The sequence below is a fragment of the Anabrus simplex genome, chromosome 1, assembly GCF_040414725.1.
Source record: "Anabrus simplex isolate iqAnaSimp1 chromosome 1, ASM4041472v1, whole genome shotgun sequence".
Taxonomy (NCBI): domain Eukaryota; kingdom Metazoa; phylum Arthropoda; class Insecta; order Orthoptera; family Tettigoniidae; genus Anabrus; species Anabrus simplex.
In genome coordinates, this window is record NC_090265.1 from 1,706,423,886 (window position 1) to 1,706,448,367 (window position 24,482).

Below are 24,482 nucleotides of genomic sequence, written 5' to 3' on the forward strand. Positions count from 1 at the left end.
GGCGTTAGCGTGAAGACAAAGAGCTAAAAAAAATGCGTACCTACTGTACAAAAAAAACATTCAGTGGTCCGCAACAAGGACGCTTTAAAGAAGTCGAAGATGAAATTGTGAGGTATGTGCACGAAAAACGCAAGAGCGGAATGCCCATACCGTGGCACAATAAACTCGTTCGTTGGCTTTCAACGTTCGCGATTAGGCCTATACATCGCTAGCCGCTGAATTCGGCCGAACCCGACAAGCGAGACGTGCGTGTAGCGGTAACCGTTTATATCTGACGCTGCCTAAAAGTAACAATTTTATAGACAGCAAGATTAATTTCCTGATGGATCGTTGTATTATAGAGGCGCATGGAATAGATATTGCCGGAAAATTTTCAACGAGTTCTCTTCGGTATTATGATGCCAATGGTCCTTAAACCCGCGGAAATAAAGAATAATTGTGCAGCCGCAAAAAAGAAAAAAGAAATACGGCATGACGAAAGTCAATGTTCGGCGTCTAAAAATAGTCTAAAATGCGTTAGGCCTACTGTACAACAAGGCATTCATATGATTTTACAAACTTCTTTTTGAGCCCAATTTACATTTTTTGAAGGAAAAAGTGGGGTTCATCTTGGATTCGGAGAAATGCGGTATTATATTTTTTTCAGATGAAATTAAACATACACTTTCACGTAGTATCGGATTACGAAAAATAACAAATAAGTAAGCCGTAGTGTGGATATCATCTGCGGAAACACAAGTTTTTAACAAACTAATTGCCGTTTCATACCGATTTCAAAGTGCATGAAGGGTTTTCCGACTTTTATACAAAAATCGGATATAACGACAATCCGTTATAAAGCGAGTAAACATTTCGCTGTTATGGATTCTCGCTATAACGGACTTCTACTGTACTTGTAAAGTTGATTGTCAAGTGTGAATCTAATTTCAAGCCATGCTATATCTCGTCAGTGAAACAAAAGGATACATTACCAAATTAGGCTTGAGATACCTTGTGACGATATTAAATAATGTGAGCCTCCCCCTTATAAACATTTTGAACTGGCCTGTGAGCCCTAGAATATCTGTGTCAATGGACTGCTCGACATACCGTTTTAAACTAATGTAGGCCGCGCGCAGTATCTCCTAGCTCTGTTTGGTTGCGCATGCGCAGACCTGCTACCAGGCAAAACTGGCCTCCTCCTCGCTTGCTTGCCGACGCGAGAGGCAGTTCGCTTGAGTCAGCCATGATAGCGAGCTCGTGTGGTTTTGTGTCCGGCGTCATGGAGTCGTGGAGTAGCTGGAAACCACCGTAATCTCCCGATAACGGGGATTTGCCCCAGATGAACTAATTGGAGACCTCCTGCCATTCTTTCTGACCATGTTTTTAGATTTATTTTTCGTCTGGATACTTCACAACGAGGTCTGGATGCTGGCGGTGTGACTGTTTTTCTTCATCAACAATGTCAGGTTAAAATTCTTCTCATTTCTTCATCACCAAAGGTATGTACCAGTGTTTGGCACACTTTAAACGTCGTCCTGAAGAGGATTTTGATATTTTCAAAGATTTCTGGAAAAATAATAATAATAATAATAATAAATATTTGGACTTCGCCGTTAAATTAATTCCTATTTGCGTGTGTGGTATCGAAAATCTGAAAAACAGTTTCGGCAGCTGATCACAGTAATGTGGAAGGTTCACCATGAACTAAATTGGAATTATTAATTTAAAATTTTACTGATCTACTTTTGGCACGTCCAAATTGTAACCTTCTTTGTAAACCAAGGTACAGTCTCCAAGGTACCGAGCTTTACCTTTTCGGCTGTCTGTTTGCTTTCCTGCGTTTTGTTTTCTAATTCGTTTGGTATGTTTTCTTCTCCCCTCCCCCTTCTGGGGTTTTTGGGTGAATTAAATTTTTTTTTTCCAGCCTGTTTTCCTCCGTGTTTTTGGAGGCGTTGCTTTTGTTTTGGTGGTTACCTTGGCAACGGTTCGTGTGTGGATTGTTGTCGGGTTAAGAGTTGTCTGGCGTGTTGAGCCTGTGTGGATCTTGAATTATATATATTTCGAGGTTGAGTGTATCGTTTACTGTTTAAATTAATTTATTTATTTTCTCCTCCTTAAATGTTGTGTTACCATTTCCTTGCCCCGCGTGAGGAGGTATTTTTTCGTAAAATTCTGTTTGCCTTGGAAACTGTCCTTGGTGTAAACTGAACGTTTTCAAATCTGGTAATTATTAGAAGCGAACGCGTTGAAGATCCAGTTTATTGAATAATTGTTAACTTAGTTTTTTTTATTAAATAACTATCCGTGATCGATCACATTTTATTTCAAGTTGTACTTATGTAAGAGAGTCTATTGGTTTTCCGTTGTTTTCTGATTACATTTTATTTGGTACGGAGGTCACCCCTTTCCTTCTTTGTTGTTTTCATAAAGCTCCCCATTTATTATCTGTTAAAGAGTATTTATTTTTCATTAATTGCTATTTAGTAATGAATTAATATTCTTTAAAACCCCACCTGGGTATATTCTAATTTATTTTACTTATTGTTAATTTCCTTCTCCATTTTTCAACCTTATGTTGATTTTATTTACATTTTGCCATTATGTTTTAAAAATAAACTTAGGCTTTATCATCTTAATAACTTGGTTTGTTACTTACTATTTGCCCTTCCATTAAATTTTTTTTTTTTTTTTTTTTTTTTTTTTTTTTTTACTTCATGTAAAAGCTGGTTTTCATTCGCCACGTTCGGTGGAGCACTGCCATTGATTTTCTTGTGCATTAATTTCCACGGCCTTTAGTTGTCTTCCTCGCTGCTCCCGGTAAGTTTTTCTATGGTTCTTGTTTTTTTTAATATTGTGACTGTACTTGTTGTTCTTCTTGTGCCCATCACCCTTCCTCGTGTTCGCTATAACTCCCATTTTGGGGCGGGCACGCTAACAACCTTCTCGCCAGGGTCTCCATCTATCTCTTTCTCTCTCTCTCTCTCTCTTCCTCTCTCTTCTTCTCTCACCCTGGTGGGTAAGGTTTTTCACCTCATCACCCCTAGGTGGTACCGGGGTCCTAGAGGGTGCTGAGCGGTGAGAGTGGTATCAGAGCAGTGGTTGTTTGTTGTTCCACTGTTGTTGCTCTGCTGCCTAATCTCTGTTGTTCTGCCTTGTGCAGCCTAATTTTCCTCCCTTTCTACCCTTGCTTGGTGCAGTGCTGTAGTGAATGTTGGTGAATGAAAATCAAAGACTTAAGAAACTAAAGGTGTTGTTGTCAATAACTATTGTAAAAGGAAATGCAAGGATCTCGTGTAATTCCCTATGTTATTTGTTTCATGTACCTGTGTATTGGAGTTCCCTGTTGCTTTCAACTGTGTTTATGCTGAGCTGTATGGACTTACCTACTTGCTGACTATGATTTTGAAACCCTTTGGGTACCTGTGCTGTGTATTCTGCTTCTGCCTTGCTGTTTCGAGGTGACCTGTAAATTTTTCTTCCTTTTTCCTGGCGGATTTGGTGAGTGACTGCATGTAATTAATTATTCTGGGTTGGTGGAAGTTGTAATTATTGAACAACTTGTAATAGAGTATGACTTGGTTGACTCAGGGCTACTGGTGTACTACCGCCTGGTACATGTCCTGTATTATGCGTACTGGCTGTCAACCTTGTATTTTTGCTGCCTACCTGCATACTGTGGTTGCGATTTCGGTGGGAATTAAACTGGTTTAATCGTGGAGAGCTTTTCTGATCATTATGTTATGTGAAGCTGGGTCGGTTGCTTTTGGAGAGTGACATAGGGTGTCCTGGGATCATTTTATTGCGTTATCTGTTCTGGCCTTGCTTTGGGCTCCGAGACTTAATGATGTTATTATCGTTTCTAGCATATTTCCGGTATGGTACCTCGGTGGTGTACATGCTAACCGTTTATTGGTCTTCTAAATTTAATACCTTCTTACTGCGTTAACTCTGGTGTGTGATTCTGATTATAATTTGACCTGGCCACTAAGCATGTCCAAATATGCCTACTTATATGTGTAAACGGTTATGTGCTGTAGTGTACGGTGATGTGTTATGCCCTTTCATGGTTTTGAAATGTGACCTGGTGTTATGGTATTGATGGTTGTATGTGCTTTTCTTTTAATTGGGGCTGTGTGGGTAAAGTTATTTGCCCCTACTAACTTATGGCTAACCTCTGTTGTTTCCATACCAGTAACCGTTCTTGGCTGTTAGTATCTGATAATCTAGTGGGCAACATCTTGGTATTTTGAAACTTATCAAACCTGTAATGTTTCTGTGCTCTTTGGTTGGTTTTTAATTTGGAAATTGCTTAACCTTACTTGTCTTTTATTGTTTCTTTAAATTTGGTTTAGGTTACTGTTATCCGAAGTGTAGTTGGCTTTTAGTGTGCCGTTAAATATGCACCCTTGCGAGATCATGTCTGGTTTATTTGACCTGTTACTAGAGAGGTGTTCCCATCCTTGTGTGGAATTTGGTATATTGGATCTGCCTATATGATGTGCTTCAATCATTACCGAGCTTTTGTGTGTTTGTGCCTTGGCTGTGTGCTGTGTGTTGTTGGCTTGAGTGTCTTTTCATTTCATCATCCCATCCGTGAATATGTGTATGTATGTCTGGTCTTGGTTTGTGATTTGGAGTTATCCTTTTGTCAACTGGTTGTGAGGCAGTCATCAGTTGTGGTTGGGCCATGTTGGCCGGTATTAGGTTGGGATAACTGGATGGCCTTGTGCCTGAGCTATTATAGTTTTAACTGGTTTTTTCCTTCCTGATTTTTGGTCGAGCGTGTTTCACTATTTCTGGTGTGTCGTGAACCATCTTCCTCGTGTAACCTATCAACTAGTTCAAGCACATTTATCTGGTGTCATGGCCACTTCTAGTTTGCTACTCGTAACTTGTCTTGCTGTGTATTAATTAATCTGACTGACCTCTTCTGAACTACTGCTTTGGATTTCATCCTGCTGTAAACATTGCTTGGTAATTTGGTGTCTCTTATGCCTGATTATTCTCTCCATGTTGGTATCGTGCACTGCCATGGTAATTATAGGCCTAGAATATGTGTTGTCAAAATTTTGTTAACCTATTGGTACTTATCTAATTCCTTTGAGTTGTGGGTTCAAGTATTCCCTACCATATCTACTTGTCGGGTCTTGTGTTGTTGTTGATGATCCTCTGCCTGAGGGGTGGTATATGCCCTTTTGAACCTTCATTGGGATGGCTTTGGACATATGTAAGGTGGTTGTGTTGTGACGGTACCGTGGATTATTTTTGGGGATTTATTTTGGGGTGGCATGAGAACTTCACGGCATGTTGTTGAGGATGTTTGTGTTCCTTTATCCCTTTGTGGAGCTGACACATGTCCGGTGTGGTTTGTCATGGTTGGGTTATTCTTTTGTGTTGTATTAGTTGGTGATGTTGGCACCTTGGTATGGGCAGTGTTAGTATCTGCCTTTGATTTACCTCCGTGTTCTGTGGATATGGCCATTTCTTCTACATGAATCTACTACTCTCAGAATTAGTTTGTTGGTCTTCAGTAATGTGTCTGTTTGGTATGCTCGGGTTTTACTTTCCCTGTCTCCATGCATTTCCTATTGGTCTGATGTCGTTGTCTGTAATTTCTTCAACAGTAAAGCTCTTTTAATTTTACCTACCACTCTATGGTGTTTCATTTTTCTCAGTGGATCTCTTGTGTCTGTTGACTTTGGTGTTTGTCATCTTACCGTGCTCTGGGTTGGCTACTCTGGTATGGGACGGAGTAGTGCTCCCTTGGTCGGTACTGGAATCTTCCTGCGAGTAGATTATGGGGTCTTCTTGTAGAGTACTGCCTTCTTCATGCTACTGTGAGCATTTTCCATGGACTCGCCTCGTATTCCGCCTCTTATGTTTTATTTGCTTGCTCTCCTGGTAGATAGGAGAAAGTACCTGTTGGCTGTAGAGCGACAGTGTGATGGGAAAGTCACGTATTTGTAGACCGGGTAATGCCGAGACCCTATTGGGTATCCGGTGGTGTACGTTGTGTGCGTCATTGCTCGATATTTTCCATTTTGGTCTTCCGATCTGAGGTTTTACTTTGCCTTTTAATTTGATTGGCTGGCCATTGTGAAATTAATTGTATTTAAGGTTCGGTGTAGTAGGTTGGTTACTGATTCCAGATTGTGTTCCCTCCTGTGATTCTTCTATCCCTATTTCTGTTCCGTTAGTTCCAGGTTGCTATTTGTGACTAATGATGTGTGCGGTTGCTTGGTGTTGCTTGGCTGATTTGTTGTCGATGACAGACTGTTCGCGAACCCTCCATCTGGATACCTTAAGAAGTCTCCAACAGGTCCAGTCAATCCTTCCCTTGCTCTAAACATGTTTACCCTTTTAAGCCTTGGATTTTCCATATTTTATATCCTAACTCTGACTTCTTGAAGCTGGATTTATCTATTGCGTTTTGGTTTCTTGTCCTCTCTTTTATTCAACTAGGTGGTGTATTTTGATGTGGGAAGTTGAACCCGTATTTGAAATTTATTTTTTTTGCCCTAATGCTCTTGTCAGTGGATCTTGGAATCTGTTAGTGGTCGATTCTTCACTGTGTCGTAGCCCTGTATCTACTAAATTCAATATCTTGGACTTAACTTGCTTTCTTTGGTGTACGCCTGTATAATGATCTTTGTCTAGAGGAAAACCTTCTCGACCTATGTCATATTTATTTATGTTTAGTTAGTGGTGGTACGCCGTTGTACTGTGGTGATGGTACTTGTGGGCTAGGTGTTGTTTCACTCAGAGCTTCTGATCTGAACTTCTGTGGAATATTGCTATTTGGCACTGCGGTTATGGCACCTCATGTTATGGTCGATGCTCTTGATTATGGGTTGTTGTTTTTGCGGTGATTTTAATTCTGGGTATTTGATTGCTAACCCAATCGAGTGTTGAAGTTTGAGGTCTTGTTTGGCTATGGTGATGGGTGTGGTTGCTCGTTCCATTCTGGTATTATGGATACTCCGTGTACTAACTGGTGGTTACCTCGTTGACTACCTACTGCTGTGTTTTGAGTGGTGTACCGTGGCCCTGACTCAATCAAGCGTAACAAAACTGTATTGATCTAAAATTGGCGGTTCACTTATTTTGAAGATTTCATTCACCAATTGCGCCTTTCTTTGGTCCTCCCCTGGTCCCGTTGTGCGTTTCTTTCCCCTGTTGTCACCCTTTTGCAACTCGAGATCATGCATTCCCTTAATATCATAGGAGACTTGTAAAGGTATTCATGCATTAAAAAATTAATTTACCACCGTGCTTGAGAAAATAACCTGAATGCGTGGACTTGTAATCATGTGGTTTTGGTTTAATTTTGGTCAGTATATCTGTGATTGGTGTGAGAGTTGCCAAACCTCTAGGTGAACTGCGTCATGTGTCATAAACTGTATCATTGTGTGATGCATAGAAAACATGTGTATTAGGTGAACCTGAAACTTTGGTGAACTCTGGTCATTGTGCTCTCTATTTGATGACAAACATTACTCTGGTGATTTTCCGAGTGCTCGGTTAACATTTCTGGACACTGATGTTGATCGCACCCCGCCAATTATTTCTAAAAACTATGTGATGTGGAACTGTGTCTTGGTCTATTAACCTGGTCATGTGAACTTCTAACTAAAACTAGTTAATCTTGGTGGTCGTTTTCTGTTGGACTACTCCGCCCAAATTTAGTGTATGTGTGACCACCTCATCATTGATGGCATGTGCATGAGGTTTTGTCGTCGATTCGGGGCGGGAGGGCTGTGACGATATTAAATAATGTGAGCCTCCCCCTTATAAACATTTTGAACTGGCCTGTGAGCCCTAGAATATCTGTGTCAATGGACTGCTCGACATACCGTTTTAAACTAATGTAGGCCGCGCGCAGTATCTCCTAGCTCTGTTTGGTTGCGCATGCGCAGACCTGCTACCAGGCAAAACTGGCCTCCTCCTCGCTTGCTTGCCGACGCGAGAGGCAGTTCGCTTGAGTCAGCCATGATAGCGAGCTCGTGTGGTTTTGTGTCCGGCGTCATGGAGTCGTGGAGTAGCTGGAAACCACCGTAATCTCCCGATAACGGGGATTTGCCCCAGATGAACTAATTGGAGACCTCCTGCCATTCTTTCTGACCATGTTTTTAGATTTATTTTTCGTCTGGATACTTCACAACGAGGTCTGGATGCTGGCGGTGTGACTGTTTTTCTTCATCAACAATGTCAGGTTAAAATTCTTCTCATTTCTTCATCACCAAAGGTATGTACCAGTGTTTGGCACACTTTAAACGTCGTCCTGAAGAGGATTTTGATATTTTCAAAGATTTCTGGAAAAATAATAATAATAATAATAATAAATATTTGGACTTCGCCGTTAAATTAATTCCTATTTGCGTGTGTGGTATCGAAAATCTGAAAAACAGTTTCGGCAGCTGATCACAGTAATGTGGAAGGTTCACCATGAACTAAATTGGAATTATTAATTTAAAATTTTACTGATCTACTTTTGGCACGTCCAAATTGTAACCTTCTTTGTAAACCAAGGTACAGTCTCCAAGGTACCGAGCTTTACCTTTTCGGCTGTCTGTTTGCTTTCCTGCGTTTTGTTTTCTAATTCGTTTGGTATGTTTTCTTCTCCCCTCCCCCTTCTGGGGTTTTTGGGTGAATTAAATTTTTTTTTTCCAGCCTGTTTTCCTCCGTGTTTTTGGAGGCGTTGCTTTTGTTTTGGTGGTTACCTTGGCAACGGTTCGTGTGTGGATTGTTGTCGGGTTAAGAGTTGTCTGGCGTGTTGAGCCTGTGTGGATCTTGAATTATATATATTTCGAGGTTGAGTGTATCGTTTACTGTTTAAATTAATTTATTTATTTTCTCCTCCTTAAATGTTGTGTTACCATTTCCTTGCCCCGCGTGAGGAGGTATTTTTTCGTAAAATTCTGTTTGCCTTGGAAACTGTCCTTGGTGTAAACTGAACGTTTTCAAATCTGGTAATTATTAGAAGCGAACGCGTTGAAGATCCAGTTTATTGAATAATTGTTAACTTAGTTTTTTTTATTAAATAACTATCCGTGATCGATCACATTTTATTTCAAGTTGTACTTATGTAAGAGAGTCTATTGGTTTTCCGTTGTTTTCTGATTACATTTTATTTGGTACGGAGGTCACCCCTTTCCTTCTTTGTTGTTTTCATAAAGCTCCCCATTTATTATCTGTTAAAGAGTATTTATTTTTCATTAATTGCTATTTAGTAATGAATTAATATTCTTTAAAACCCCACCTGGGTATATTCTAATTTATTTTACTTATTGTTAATTTCCTTCTCCATTTTTCAACCTTATGTTGATTTTATTTACATTTTGCCATTATGTTTTAAAAATAAACTTAGGCTTTATCATCTTAATAACTTGGTTTGTTACTTACTATTTGCCCTTCCATTAAATTTTTTTTTTTTTTTTTTTTTTTTTTTTTTTTACTTCATGTAAAAGCTGGTTTTCATTCGCCACGTTCGGTGGAGCACTGCCATTGATTTTCTTGTGCATTAATTTCCACGGCCTTTAGTTGTCTTCCTCGCTGCTCCCGGTAAGTTTTTCTATGGTTCTTGTTTTTTTTAATATTGTGACTGTACTTGTTGTTCTTCTTGTGCCCATCACCCTTCCTCGTGTTCGCTATAACTCCCATTTTGGGGCGGGCACGCTAACAACCTTCTCGCCAGGGTCTCCATCTATCTCTTTCTCTCTCTCTCTCTCTCTTCCTCTCTCTTCTTCTCTCACCCTGGTGGGTAAGGTTTTTCACCTCATCACCCCTAGGTGGTACCGGGGTCCTAGAGGGTGGTGAGCGGTGAGAACCTACAGCTGACACCAACTCAAAGGAATACGTTGTAATAACACTCAAAGTGTTTACAGGTACAGTCAAGTGAACAATGAGGGATACATTTACTGTGTAACTTTTAAATGTCCAGTCAAGAAGATTTCATCGCTCATACCTCAGTCACTTTCATTTTATCGAAGCCAGGGATGAAACAGAGACAGGTCAGTGAAATTAACAAATTCGTTCTAGCCCGTATCAGAAGACAAGGTTTACTGTAAACACTTGGTCTCACCTGTAAACGCACATCCTTAGCAAGAACATTGAGAATCACAGGAATGACAAATATTTTAATTGTCAAATCACTATATCACAGATTGTGTATGAAAACTTTTTCAAAATATTAAATTCATATTCATGTTTACCAGCGTTAACCCCATGCTCGTGGTGTAAATTGCTCCTCATGCACTTTGTATAGATGTACTTAGATTTATTGATTTCAGTACATTATTTACACATTCATCAGACATCTTTGTATATACTTGTAATTGATTTTGAAAAGGCCTTTGATTCTGTCAACCAGAGGAAAATGTGGAGGGCTATGGAAAAGTTTGGAATCCCACAAAATATAGTCTGCCTTACACAGGCAGTGTACAACGGGTATACTTGTCAAGTAGAACATACAGGGAAGCTGTCTGAACCTTTTGGTGTGAAATTTGGAGTAACACATGGATGTCTCCTATCACCAATCTTGTTTATCATGACATTGGATTGTACATTTTGAGAGGCAATGAATAGAATATGGGGCATTAAATGGGGATTAAATAACCAAATGGAAGAACTGGATTATGCGGTTGATCTCTGTCTTCTTGCAGAATGTTTTTGGGACATAGAAATCAAACTGAATGACTTTAAAATAGAAGGTAAAGAAGTAAGCTTAAAGATAAATAACAAAAAGGCTAAGGAAATGCTCATAAATCATCGTACCAATACTAGCTTGAATCAAGATGGAATGGATATAGAAAGGGTAGAGGAAAAAACGAAATGGCGTATGGCTTTTAGTGCCGGGAGTGTACGAGGACATGTTCGGCTCGCCAGGTGCAGGTCTTTTGATTTGACGCTCGTAGGCGACCTGCGCGTCGTGATGAGGATGAAATGATGATGAAGACAACACATACACCCAGGCCCCGTGTCAGTGGAATTAACCAATGATGGTTAAAATTCCTGAGCCTGCCGGGAATCGAACCCGGGACCCCTGTGACCAAAGACCAGCACGCTAACCATTTAGCCATGGAGCCAGACAGGGTAGAGGAATTTTGCTACTTAGGAAGTATGGTCAGCCAGAATGGAGGTGCTTTTAGAGATGTGGTGAGTCGTATAATTAAAGCCTAAGGAGCTTTTGCACAGTTACGACCAATTTGAAGATCCCCTCACATTCGCATAAGAATATTAAACTCAAATGTTAAATCTGTATTACTGTATATAAGTGAGACCTGGAAAGTGACCAAAGACATTACCACAAGGTTACAGACTTTTATAAATCGTTGCTTGAGGTAATTATGAGAATATGTGGCCAAGGACCATCTCAAACAAAGACCTTTAGGAGGCCACAAGTCAAAGTCCCATACAGCAACAGATAATGAGAAAATGGAGATGGAGTGGGTACACCCTGAAAAGACCACAAGAAAGTATCACAAGGCAGGCACTGAGCTGGAATCTGCAAGGTAGTAGCAGGCAAGGCAGACATAGGATTACCTAGAAGAAAACCATAGACAGGAAGATAGCTGGAGTCAACAAGACATGGAGAGGGGTGAAAGCATTGGTGGCAGAGGGAACAAGCTGAAGAAATTTTGTCCAAGGCCCCATGTTCCAACTAGAATTAAAGGAAATAAGTCAAGTCATTTACACATTCTGTGTCTGTCTCAACAAACATGACAGATCTTTCTGGACATTGCTTGAAAGGAGTGCAATGTTTTGACCACTGTGGTGTATGTATGTAGAGAGGTCTGGATACCGGGAGGAGGTGATTTCCCCATTTACAATTAATGTGCTATTCCATACTTCTGTCTAAAATGTACATTCTCTTTTCTTTCAGCCTTTCCCAGAAGGCTACAAAGTTTTCGTGATGCAGGGCAGTGGTGAGCGCCTTGTGGTGCTGGAGCCAGTTCCAGACTGTGCAGTAAACTGCTCCCGAGTGTCTGTTTTGCTCAAACCAAACTATTTCTGTAAGTATTTGTTTATATCTTGTGTCAAAGTAATTAGAAATAATGTCTTTCCCCATAAATAGGATACAAGAGTAATGGCTCTAGCAGTCCAGAAAACATTGAAGATTAGCACTTGGCACGGCAGCCTTTAAAGGCCTCGATAACTTCATCAAATGCTCGGTTCCGTCCGTGCACACTAAAGTCAGAATGGTTAAGACATTAGTCTTTTCCCATAACTATATATGGTTGTTGCAACTCAAAGCTACATGGAGATAGCCGACTTTGTAACTATCCGCAATGTTTAATGTTCTATTTGAGGAGGATTTTGACGGTTTCACAGCTCAGCAATTTTGTCATAGAGGGCATTTATCTCACAGACTATACTTTAACTCATTTCCACTAAAACGTGGAGATTGCCAGTTTTAATTCTAGACTTATCAAATATGGTATAAGACAAAACAAACGACATTGAAAAATTATTGATCTGTTATTGGACATAAATTTTCCAGCTAACTCATTCTTGGTTGCCAGCATTTCACCCCAGTGTGCCAATTTGAGCTCTGTGGCAACCAAGAAAGAGCTGGCTGGAAAATGTATAATGTCCAATAACAGACCAATTACAGTATATTGGAATTATGAATTTACTCGTTCAGGACAAATATTTCAGATTCCGTACAGGAATCGGTATCTATATCAACTGAAATTATTGCTCACCTGCTGTCCACGTTTCTTTAGCATCCAAGTATTTATTTATTGTTTGTAATTGTTTGACATTTTATTAATTCAGTGTTGTGTCAATTTCTGTAAATATGATTCTCGCAACAGAGGAAGAAATCATTTATCGTGTTTTATTGACAGTTTTAAATATTTATGTTGTTGCAGTTTAGATTAATTTTGTTGCATGTATGATGGTATCTCTTCTCTCTATATACCTTTTCAGATGAGTGTGTGTGTCATTATTGTCACTTCATTCAGATAAGGCTATTCTGTATGGTAAAAAAAAAATGGAGGAGTTAAATAGCCTAAATTTACTTGCTGCTGATGGTGAAATCGTAATTAGGGAAAAATTGTGTAAATGTTTTGTTGTGAATTTCCACACGTCTGCAACAGCGTTTGCCCACAAACACTGAAGTGCTACAAAATATTGCAACATTGTCACCTAATAAATATCAGCATGTCTTCATCATATCAGCATTGTTCCATTGGCAGTAAGACGAGATTCCAACAATAGACTTTCAATCACAAACTAACATTTGTAGAAGAGCACAATACAGGAAATGTTGAATTTTGGCAAGAAGTCACTAATTTCATAGATGTTTATAATCTTTCTTAGCCTTTCAAGACTTTGATTTATGTTAGCTGTAATAATAATAATAATAATAATAATAATAATAATAATATAATTCAGATACCTTTGTAATAATGGCAGGATTCAGGTAGGGAGATGGGCTCTCACCTTTGTTCTTCAACTGTGTTCTAGAGAAAGTCGCCCATGAGTGACACAAGGAAATGAGAAGTGGAGTCAGACTGGGTTCCAGGAACACAAACTGTGTAATTGACTGTTTCGTTTTGAGAGATTTTCTTGCAATCTTTTCCAATTTGCTACAGACAGCTACAAAGTAAATCAGGTAGCTTAAAACACAGGCAGCAAAAGCAGGTCTTCAGATTTCCTTCGAGAAAACTTAGTGTATAACAAACATAAAGCCTGCAGCAAAAGAGCTAGATGTGGACCAGGGAAAATTCAAGTGGATAGGAAAGTTTAAATATCTAGATGAGTGGATAGAACCCAACATGTCTGAGAAAGAAGCCTTCATGTCACGCATGAATGAAATGGAAATGGAATACCATCTAACCAAGGGTGTATAAAACAAAAGATTAATATGCTTGAACCTAAGCTTAGACACTACTGCACCATCATTCGTCTGGAGACCGTTTATCCAGCAGAATGCCTTGCAGTAAATAAAAATGGCCTTATTGAGAAACTTGAGATTGAAGAAAGAAAGAAAGAAAGAAAGAAAGAAATATTTTATGGATAATCATGGGTCCGAGCAAAAACAAAGGTGAATATAAAAGACGGCACAAGCACAATCTCTATTTCCACGTGGAAAAGATAACTGATACCATGCAGAAGAGAAAAATTGCTTTTTATGGTCACGTGACAAGAATGAGCCTTGCAAGGTCAACCGAGCAGATCTTCTCCTATCCAAAATAAGATAAGAGGAGCCTGGTTCAGTGAGGTAGAAAAATATCTACAAGAGGTGGGCATCATACATGATGATACAGTATTCTAGAGTGCAACCCACTTAAGAAGAAACTTCAAGACCACAAGGGTTTCCAAGGAAAACCAGAGCTGCAAACAGGGAAGGCATGGACTGAAACAGGAAAGGAACAACACCAGCAGTGAATGCGAGAGTACTGGCAAAATGTTAAAGCCCAGGGAAGGGGACAGTTGAAATTACGTGGTCCTTAGTTGGCCAAAACGACATGAATAAATTAAAAAATAAGCCTACAGTAATAATTTACTGTGCTAGTATGAGATAGTTTGAATATTTGGGAAATCTGGATGTTTTTCTGTCACAAGTGAGAGGATTTAAGAGCTCGAGGAGAGGGTTTTTGTGCCTTGGAGTTGGCAACCCTGCTGTTCCTTATCAGCACACAACACATAACTGTCGATATTTTCAAGTGCTAGGTTTTTAATCCATTGAAGGCTTGAAGACGGGTCACAAATGCGAAGTCCCGTTTCTCATCGTATTAAATGTATATAAAAATACCTCACTTATCGCATCACGAATTTTCCCTAGCCCTGAAAATGTTATGTGTCATCCCTTGTGAAAGAAACACGATTTACAGCTCAGGTAAGAGCCGTCACCACAGCTGCGTGATTACAGAAAAAGTGAGCCTATTTGTGCTTGTATTCCATTCAGAAGTTAGAAATTTATTTTGTGTTGAGTAGTACAATGAAGTTTTTTCACGTGATACATTAGCCTATATCTGGATTAGGAACATAATCGTGTGAAATTGACCAGTGTGGTGCATATTTGTCTTGTGATAGCTTAGGTATGGGTACGGAAAAAGTGAAATTTGTTTCTAATAAAGAAAACAATAAAATCTTTCAGAAAGTGGACTGGCATCCTTATCGTTAAGCGCAAGGTTCGTAAATGCTACTAAAGGTTGGGCCCAGCGCAAGACGAGCTGCTATCGGTTAATGAAATGACATCACCATAGGAGCAAAGCAGCCGAGCCCTGAGCGCACGACACGCAAATCAGTAGGAAACGCGTAACAACTGCAGAGGTCGCGAATGTTGAACTTGCACCTTCGAGTTTTGATTCGATCGATTCGACTTATTCGAAGTTTTCATAATGGCGGCTAAAGTCATTTGTCGCAGTCACACATGGCCGAGTATAACCTCTAATTCATTGTCTAAGAGTGTGACCAGAAAATAATGTTTTATAACCTACTGCTCCGAAATAAAAGGCTTCTACTAACGTTTGTTTTAGAAAGAGTGTGATCTGCAATAATAGTTGGATATTTTTATTGGCTCCAGTGTATAGTTTTCATATTTGTTGTTGGTGATTTTCACACCATTCAGTGCACTTGTTATTTTATAAGCCCCAGCAGAAAAGGATTTCATATGTTTTCGCGTGTTTTTCACACCTTTTAATACTTTCCTCTCATCTTGAGAAATGGTAGGTATAGTTTTCACTGTACCCGTGGATACAGACGTAAAATCAATCAATACTGATCTGCATTTAGGGCAGTCGCCCAGGTGGCAGATTCCCTATCTGTTGCTTTCCTAGCCTTTACCGAAATGATTTCAAAGAAATTGGAAATTTATTGAACATCTCCCTTGGTAAGTTATTCCAATCCCTAACTCCCCTTCCTATAAATGAATATTTGCCCCAGTTTGTCCTCTTGAATTCCAACTTTATCTTCATATTGTGATCTTTCCTACTTTTATAAACGCCATTCAAACTTATTCGTCTACTAATGTCATTCCATGCCATCTCTCCGCTGACAGCTCGGAACATACCACTTAGTCGAGCAGCTCTTCTTCTTTCTCTCAATTCTTCCCAACCCAAACATTGCAACATTTTTTTAACGCTACTCTTTTGTCGGAAATCACTCAGAACAAATCGAGCTGCTTTTCTTTGGATTTTTTCCAGTTCTTGAATCAGGTAATCTTGGTGAGGGTCCCATACACTGGAACCATACTCTAGTTGGGTTCTTACCAGAGACTTATATGCCCTCTCCTTTACATCCTTACTACAACCCCTAAACACCCTCATAACCATGTGCAGAGATCGGTACCCTTTATTTACAATCCCATTTATGTGATTACCCCAATGAAGATCTTTCCTTATATTAACACCTAGATACTTACAATGATCCCCAAAAGGAACTTTCACCCCATCAACGCAGTAATTAAAACTGAGAGGACTTTTCCTATTTGTGAAACTCACAACCTGACTTTTAACCCCGTTTATCAACATAGCATTGCCTGCTGTCCATCTCACAACATTTTCGAGGTCACGTTGCAGTTGCTCACAATCTTGTAACTTATTTATCACTCTGTAGAGAATAACATCATCCGCAAAAAGCCTTACCTCCGATTCCACTCCTTTACTCATATCATTTATATATATAAGAAAACATAAAGGTCCGATAACACTGCCCTGAGGAACTCCCCTCTCAACTATTACAGGGTCAGACAAAACTTCACCTACTCTAACTCTCTGAGATCTATTTTCTAGAAATATAGCAACCCATTCAGTCACTCTTTTGTCTAGTCCAATTGCACTCTATTTTGCCAGTAGTCTCCCATGCCTTCATATCGGAAAAAATCGTATCTAGTGTTTCCATATCCCTGTCGGATAGTTTTTATTTGCATATTCAGTAGTTCTTTTTCTCGCTTAACACGTTCATTTTTGTTATCCCCTGCAGAAATGTCTTGATGAGATTTTATTGTAGTTAGTAGAACATAGAGCTGGTAGTATTGGTAGTATGTCTCTGCCCTTGCCTAATTCTTGTGTTTTGTTGAATAATGTACCTCTGATTTAAATTTAGATATAACTAGGAAAGTATTCTAAATGTCTTTGTTTCTTTTTTCTTTTCTTTGCAGTGTACTATAATAGCTGGTTCTACAGACCAAAGAGTAATCCAATAGCTAACAGTAGCAGTATTGCTGTTACATACATTGGTTCTTATTAGCAAGAATTAGAACCACAACACAACCAAAGTGTTATTTTTTATATTATTATTATTATTATTATTATTATTATTATTATTATTATTATTATTATCATCAATGTGGAATTTGAAGTCTGCCAGAGGATCTCAGTTACAGCATTGAAGCCCGTCCAAAAAATTCAGACCGTCCCCTTCCCTCGAAGTCGTATACCTAATGCTCAGCCGATCTTGTCTTCTTAATATTTCATGTACAAATAAAGTCTTCATCATTAATTCTTTCCTGCCATTGGTTCTTCCAAATATTTGTTAATTTTTATTGTAATTTTCAATTAAAGTTTGAAAACTAGTCCTGTGTTGTTATTTTCATCCTTTGAAACCCTTTTGATCCCTTAGCCATATGACAAAAGAATGAACCCAAGGATAAATTTTCTGCACTTGCTATGCTTGCTGCATGAGCTTATTACTTAAGATAGGAATAGTATTTATTTGTTAAACCATGAGAGCATTTATAATCATTCCACTTAGGCCTTTATATTTTCTAGACTGAAAAGGGGTGGATGTAGCTCTGGCCAGAGAGCTTCAGCCATCCATTACTATTAGCATATGTTATATGGAAATGCATGGTTTCTCAAGGGACTACGTGTGCAAAATGCTACATTTAAAAGTTGTTTATTTCAAGGCATTAAGATTGATACCAAAAAGCCCTTAGAAGTTTGTGTTGTTGACAGTTTATTAAGAAATCTCTTTTCATTAAGAAGTTTTTAGGAGAAAAGTGATATTGTAAAGACACCAGCCTGTTCCCATCAGTTTCAGATTTAGAAACTCATCACAAGAAAGAAAAAAACAAAACAAATATGTTCATTCAAAGTGTGTCAGTACAAGAATACCCACTGGCTAACAGGATCGATGAAATTATTTTCTGGCGATAACGTGGTATAGTGCAAAATTGGTTTAACAACTTATCCATCTCTAGGGAGAAAAATGTTTTCTAAGACAATTAAGTTACAACTCACATTTCTAAATATATAGTTTTAAATGGTTAGTAATCATTAGTACGCTGTTCAGAATTCAATCACACCAATGATAACAAGGGCATGTCTGGACAAAAGAGTAGCGTTACAAAAATGTTGCAAAGTTTAGGCTGGGAAGACTTGGGAGAAAAGAGACGAGCTGCTCGATTAAGTGGTATGTTCCGAGCTGTCAGTGGAGAGATGGCGTGGGAGGACATCGGCAGACGAATAAGTTTGAGTGGTGTCTTTAAAAGTAGGAAAGATCACAATATGAAGATAAAGTTGGAATTCAAGAGGATAAATTGGGGCAAATATTCGTTTATAGGAAGGGGAGTTAGGGATTGGAATAACTTACCAAGGGAAATATTCAATAATTTTCCAATTTCTTTGCGATCATTTAAGAAAAGGCTAGGAAAACAACAGATGAGGATCTGCCACCTGGGCGACTGCCCTAAATGCAGATCAGTATTTATTTATTTATTTATTTATTTATTTATTTATTTATTTATTTATTTATTTATTTATTTATTTATTTATTTATTATTATTCATTTAGGCCTATGATGGACCACGTGGTTCTTAACTCTGGTGAGCTCTTTTCTTCCTCTTAGCCCAGTATTCCTTCATTCTAGTGCTATGGATGTCTTTTCTTTCTTGGGTCCATTTCACTCCTGTTCCTGGACGCAGTGATTTAGTTGATAGTGACTGGAGAGTGTCAGATGTCTTGACTAACTTTCTGAACTTATCTCGGTTGTAAATGTCAATGTGATCAATGTTAAGGTATTGTAGGTCTTTCCGCACTAAATTCGTCCATTTGGCATTGGTTGCTTTCCCTCTAGATACAGTGTTGAAGATCCTTGAAGTGAGTCTCTGGCTGTCCATCCTGACTACATGACCATAGAACATTAGTCTTCTCTTCCTCATAGCTGTTGTAATGCTCTCTATTTTACTGTACAGTTCCTTGTTGTGCCTGATTCTGTAGCCATCTCCTTCTTTAATGGGACCCATAATCCTTCTGAGGATCTTTCGCTCTTTCAATTCCAGTTCTCTGAGTTGTCCTATCCGGGTCATGTTTAGGCATTCTGAGGCGTACAGTACAGATGGTCTTATTGCGGTGTTGTAGTGTATAAGTGTCTGAGAGGGATTTAGACTTGTATATGTTCTTAGAAAGATGATTCCGGGCGAGTTGGCTGTGCGCGTAGAGGCGCGCGGCTGTGAGCTTGCATCCGGGAGATAGTAGGTTCGAATCCCACTATCGGCAGCCCTGAAGATGGTTTTCCGTGGTTTCCCATTTTCACACCAGGCAAATGCTGGGGCTGTACCTTAATTAAGGCCACGACCACTTCCTTCCAACTCCTAGGCCTTTCCTATCCCATCGTCGCCATAAGACCTATCTGTGTCGGTGCGACGTAAAGCCCCTAGCAAAAAAAAATATGATAAGCTCTTTCTAATTTAGTGCATCTACTCTTCATTGCAAGGTCTTCATTAATATTTGGGGTTATCCATTCTCCAAGATATTTGAATGAGTTGGCCTTGTGTATTATTTTGTCCCCCAAAGAAATGAAGTTGGGTGCTTCTCTGATGTTGGTCAGAAATTCTGTTTTATTGACAGTGATCTTTAGCCCTACCTTAGCTGCTATGCGTTCTAGGGAGGATAGCTGGTACGTAGCTTCTTCCATACTTGAAGCTAAGAGTGTGAGGTCATCTGCGAAGGCTAAGCAAGTAACTGTTAACTTGTCTTTTTTGTAGCCGATTTTTAATCCAGAGTTGTCAGCTAGTGTGTTCGTCCATTCCCGAATGACCTTCTCCAGCAGACAGTTAAACAGGATAGGGGACAAACCATCTCCTTGTCTAACACCTGTTTTTATCTCAAAGCTTTTTGATAATACCCCTCTGAATTTGACTTTGGACATGGTGTTAGTTAGAGTAGCCTTCACAAGATTCAAAGTCTTCTTATCCAGTCCCATTTCAGTCAACATCTCAAAGAGGGACTGTCTGTCTACCGAGTCGTAAGCCTTCTGGAAGTCAACGAAAATTGCTACATAGGGTGAGGTGCTTGAGGTTCAGAATCTGCTCTGTGCATGATCTTGACTTCCTAAATCCAGCTTGGTACTCTCCTATGCAGGAATCTAATTGTGCCTCCACTCTTTTATGCAATGCTTTGGAGAAGATTTAGTAGGTCACTGATAGGAGAGAGACACCTCTATAGTTGTTAGGGTCTAACTTGTCTCCTTTCTTGTGTAGCGGGTGGATGATAGCTGAAGTCCAATCCCTTGGTAGTGTTTCTGTTGTCCAGATGTCAGTTATGATTCTGTGGATACTGTCAATTGACTCTTCATCTGCATGTTTCCATAATTCTGCAATGATGCCATCTTCGCCTGCTGCTCTGTTAGATTTCAGTTCAGAGATGATCTGTTTGATTTCTCCTTTGGTGGGAGGAAGGGAGTCAGGGTTAATAACATTCTTAGGTTGAAATTGTAGTTTTTCCTCTGGTTCTTCTGCATTGAGGAGGCCATCAAAATATTTAGCAAGGGCTGTAGTACAATCTTCATTGTTCATTTTCAGTTCTCCGTCTGGTCCTCGAAGGTGGACTGTAGGGGCTGAGTAAGCGTTTGTCTGAGATTTTAGAGTTGTTTTTTATTTATTTATTTATTTATTTATTTATTTATTTATTTATTTATTTATTTATTTATTTATTTATTTATTTATTTAAGTTGATCTCGGTGACAAGCCTGGTAAGCAAAGAGTGTACGAAAGAATGTGGTGGGAGGGGGGAAGCTCGTTAATTCGAAGTCGTTGGGATGCAAAAATTGGACTTCGAATTAGGTGATTTTGAATTAACCGTCAAATCGTAATTCACAAATGCCAACCCTTGCGATATTACAAAGTATTCTAAGACCAGTTACTGCATGCAATTAACCTTGATTCACAGTTTAATCCTTTCAAATGCCCTGAAAAGGAAGATTTCCAAAATGTATCCATCCATCAACATGCATTTACAGTATTCAAATAATGCACTTGTATAACTCACCACCAAATATAACCTCACAGAATGAAATTTTAAAAAAGAACAAATGATTCAAAGGCGAGGAAAAATCTATTACTGACTCCCCTGTGCAAGTTCATTGGATTTCTGTACTGTATGCATTTTAGATGCCCTGTACTTGCACGGAAAGTACCCAGTGCCCTTAAAACATTGTGGCTTATTGAACTTTCCTATGATGTGGTGATAAAATCTCTCACTTCCGTATGCATCAAAGAGGATATAATAGGTCTGCATTACAACACGTACAGTGACTATCCTTGTACGATTTCCCGCCATGCCACTTGTTCATGGCCGCCTTGTCTCGTAATTCAAAATGTCAACTCTTGTTGCGTCACAAAGTATTCTAAGACCCATTAATGCATGCAATCACCTTGATTCTCAGTTTAAATCTTTCAAATGCCAAGGAAATCACTATTTCCGAAATGTGTCCAACACGGTGCATTTACACTATTCAATAATGCACTTGGATAAAACACTAGCAAACATAACCTCACGCAACGTAAGAAAAAACCAATTCAAAGATGAGGACAAATTATACTGGCTCTCCTGTGCAAATGATTTATCTGTTGGATTACTGTACCGTTTGCATTTTTAGATGCCTTGTACTTACATGGAAAGTGCCTGACGCCCTTAAAACATCGTGGCTTATCGAACTTTCATATGACGAGGGAAGGAAGTCTCTCGCTTCTGTGTGCATTGCAACACAGTACAGTAACCCCTACCCTTGTACGATTTCCCAGCTGGCACTTCTCTCCTTTAAAACCATAAGTCCGTTTGGGCTTGGTATTAAAAGATTTTTAAAATGCAGTTTCATTGGCTCCCACGCTGGTATCTTCATCTTGTCGCGATGTGGGAGCTTGCGTGCCTAAGTGATCCTGAGAGCTATGCCGGCGGGAGCATAAGCTCCTGGTAGGGCCACCCAAGCCGGACAGGTCAAAGGTGATAGGCTAGACTAAGAGGGATACCCTGGTTCTCCAGGTTGGGGGTTGATCGTGGGGCTAACAACCCTATATCGGAAAAACAACTCGTTACGAAACTCATAGACAAGAATAGCCGGACTGATGATAATGGTAAACGACCCACGCAAGGAAATGGAAGATGCAAACGGAAATATATGTATATAGCAACTTGGAATGTACGAACTCTGAATAAACCAGGAGCCCTAAACAGTCTGAAACAATAAATGGAGAAATATAATATTGGAATAGCAGCAATTCAGGAAGTCAGATGGAAAGGAAATGGTGTTTTTAGAAGTGGTAGATATACAGTTCTGCATAGTGGTGGATCCAGAGGTACAATAGGTGGCACAGGCTTCCTAGTGGATGACAGATATAAGTCGCAGTTTTGAATTTTAAACCTGTAAATGAAAGAATATGCACTCTAAGGATGAAGGTCCATTTTTTTCATTTTCATTTTCATTTGTGTGTGTGTATGCACCTACAGAGGAGGCTGAGGATGAAGAGAAGATATATTCTATGGACAATTGGAACAAGATAGAATGCATCCCAAGACAAGATGTAAAAATCATACTTGGAGATTTCAACGCTAAAGTGGGTAAAGAAGAAGCCTATAGGGAGACGGTTAGCAAGGAAAGTTTGCATGAGGAGTCAAATGATAATGGACAGAGGCTAATTGATTTTGCCATGGGAAACTCGATGGTGGTGAAGAGTACATGGTTTCAGAGAAATAATATCCGGAAAGTCACTTGGTGTTCACCAGATGGTGTGACCCTGAATCAAATAGATCCTGTAGTAATCGATAGGAGACATGCATCTGACATACTATAAGTTGACAGTTGTAGGGGAGCTGATTGTGATTCGGACCATTACTTGGTACGGGTAAAATACAGGCAACGTATTGCAACTTACAGATTTGCTAAGAAAGGGAAAGCTCCAAGGAGATATATGGTCTCGAAATTGAAAGATAAAGAAACTGTGCAGCTATATAAATCCAGGATGGAGAAGAAATTGGAGGCTAAACAACAAAGCTGGGCAGTGGAAAACATAGAAGGAAAGTGGATTTTATTGAGGGATGCATTGCAGGAAACTGCGGATGAAGTACTAGGAGTGGAATTAAAGACTGAAAGGCAAGGATGGTTTGATGATGATTGCAGAAGAGCAATTGAAGACATGGTCGCAAGAACGGTCTAACCCTCACTTTGCTTGAAAGGAGAAAATTTAAGTTTTGCAAACGGAACCAAAAAAAAAAAAAAAACTGCATTAATTTTACCTGGTGTATTGCACATCAAATCAAAGTATACATTCAGGGAAATCTTTTCATAGCAATTTTAAGTTGTTTTATTGCAGACTAGCGATGCAGTAGCTAAACGGAAGTTGTATACTCAATGTACATTTGAGGAGAGAAATGAAGCAAGGAAGAAAATGTTTAGCAGGAAAACAAGAACATATGTAGAAGAATTTAGGAAGAAGAGGAAAGAGGCAGACAGAATTTGTAGGAGAAAGAAAAGAGAGGCAGAGAGGAAATGGATTACAGATTTGGAGGAACAATATGATATGCAAGAAGTACGGAAGTTCTATGGGAAAATAAAGGACGTACAGAAAGGTTTTCAACCACATGCTGTATTCTGTAGAGATAAAGAAGGAAATATGATTGGGGGAAGAGACCGGATTCTTGACTGATGGGCGGAATACTTTAGTGAACTGTAAATGTGGCTGCAGAGATGGTATATAATAATTTCGTGTGGCTATTTCTAGCCGAGTGCAGCCCTTGTAAGGCAGACCCTTCGATGAGGGTGGGTGGCATTGCCATGTGTAGGTAACTGCATGTCATTGTGGTGGAGGATGGTGTTACGTGTGGTGTGCGAGTTGCAGGGATGTTGGGGACAGCGCAAACACCCAGCCCCCGTGCCATCGGAATTAACCAATGAGGTTTAAAATTCCCGACCCAGCCGGGAATCAAATCCAGGATCCTCTGAACCGAAGGCCAGTACGCTGATCATTCAGCCAACGAGTCGGACTGCAGAGACGGTGAGATTGGAAGAAGAGGATGGGCATCCTTGGCAGGGTCCTAGCCTAGATTTAAAACCAGTGCCTGTACAATCTATAGAAGAAGTGAGGACGGCAATTAAGTACTTGAAGAATAATAAGGCTCCAGGAAGTGACAACATTTCAGCTGAGATGATTAAATACGGGGGTGAACAGTTGATGCAACTTGTTCACCAACTAATTGTGGAAGTTTGGAAAACAGAACAAATGCCAGAGCATTGGAGCTTAGCGATTATTTGCCCAATTCATAAGAAGAAAGATA

General features: G+C 39.5%; 1 protein-coding gene across 2 annotated transcripts in view; it reads left to right on the forward strand.

The window, feature by feature from the left end:
* LOC136858697 (uncharacterized) overlaps positions 1-17,506 on the forward strand; it is a 78,167-nt gene extending 60,661 nt beyond the window's left edge. The window contains exons 5-6 of one of the 2 annotated variants that reach the window (XM_067138433.2): positions 11,864-11,993; positions 17,093-17,506. In XM_067138433.2, coding sequence (XP_066994534.2) covers positions 11,864-11,993; positions 17,093-17,181 — 219 coding nt within the window. In that variant the 3' untranslated portion in view covers positions 17,182-17,506. Of the gene's footprint in view, positions 1-11,863; positions 11,994-17,092 lie in introns of those variants that run through there. The other variant, XR_010858660.2, reaches the window with a different exon arrangement.
* The last annotated feature ends 6,976 nt before the right edge of the window (positions 17,507-24,482 follow it).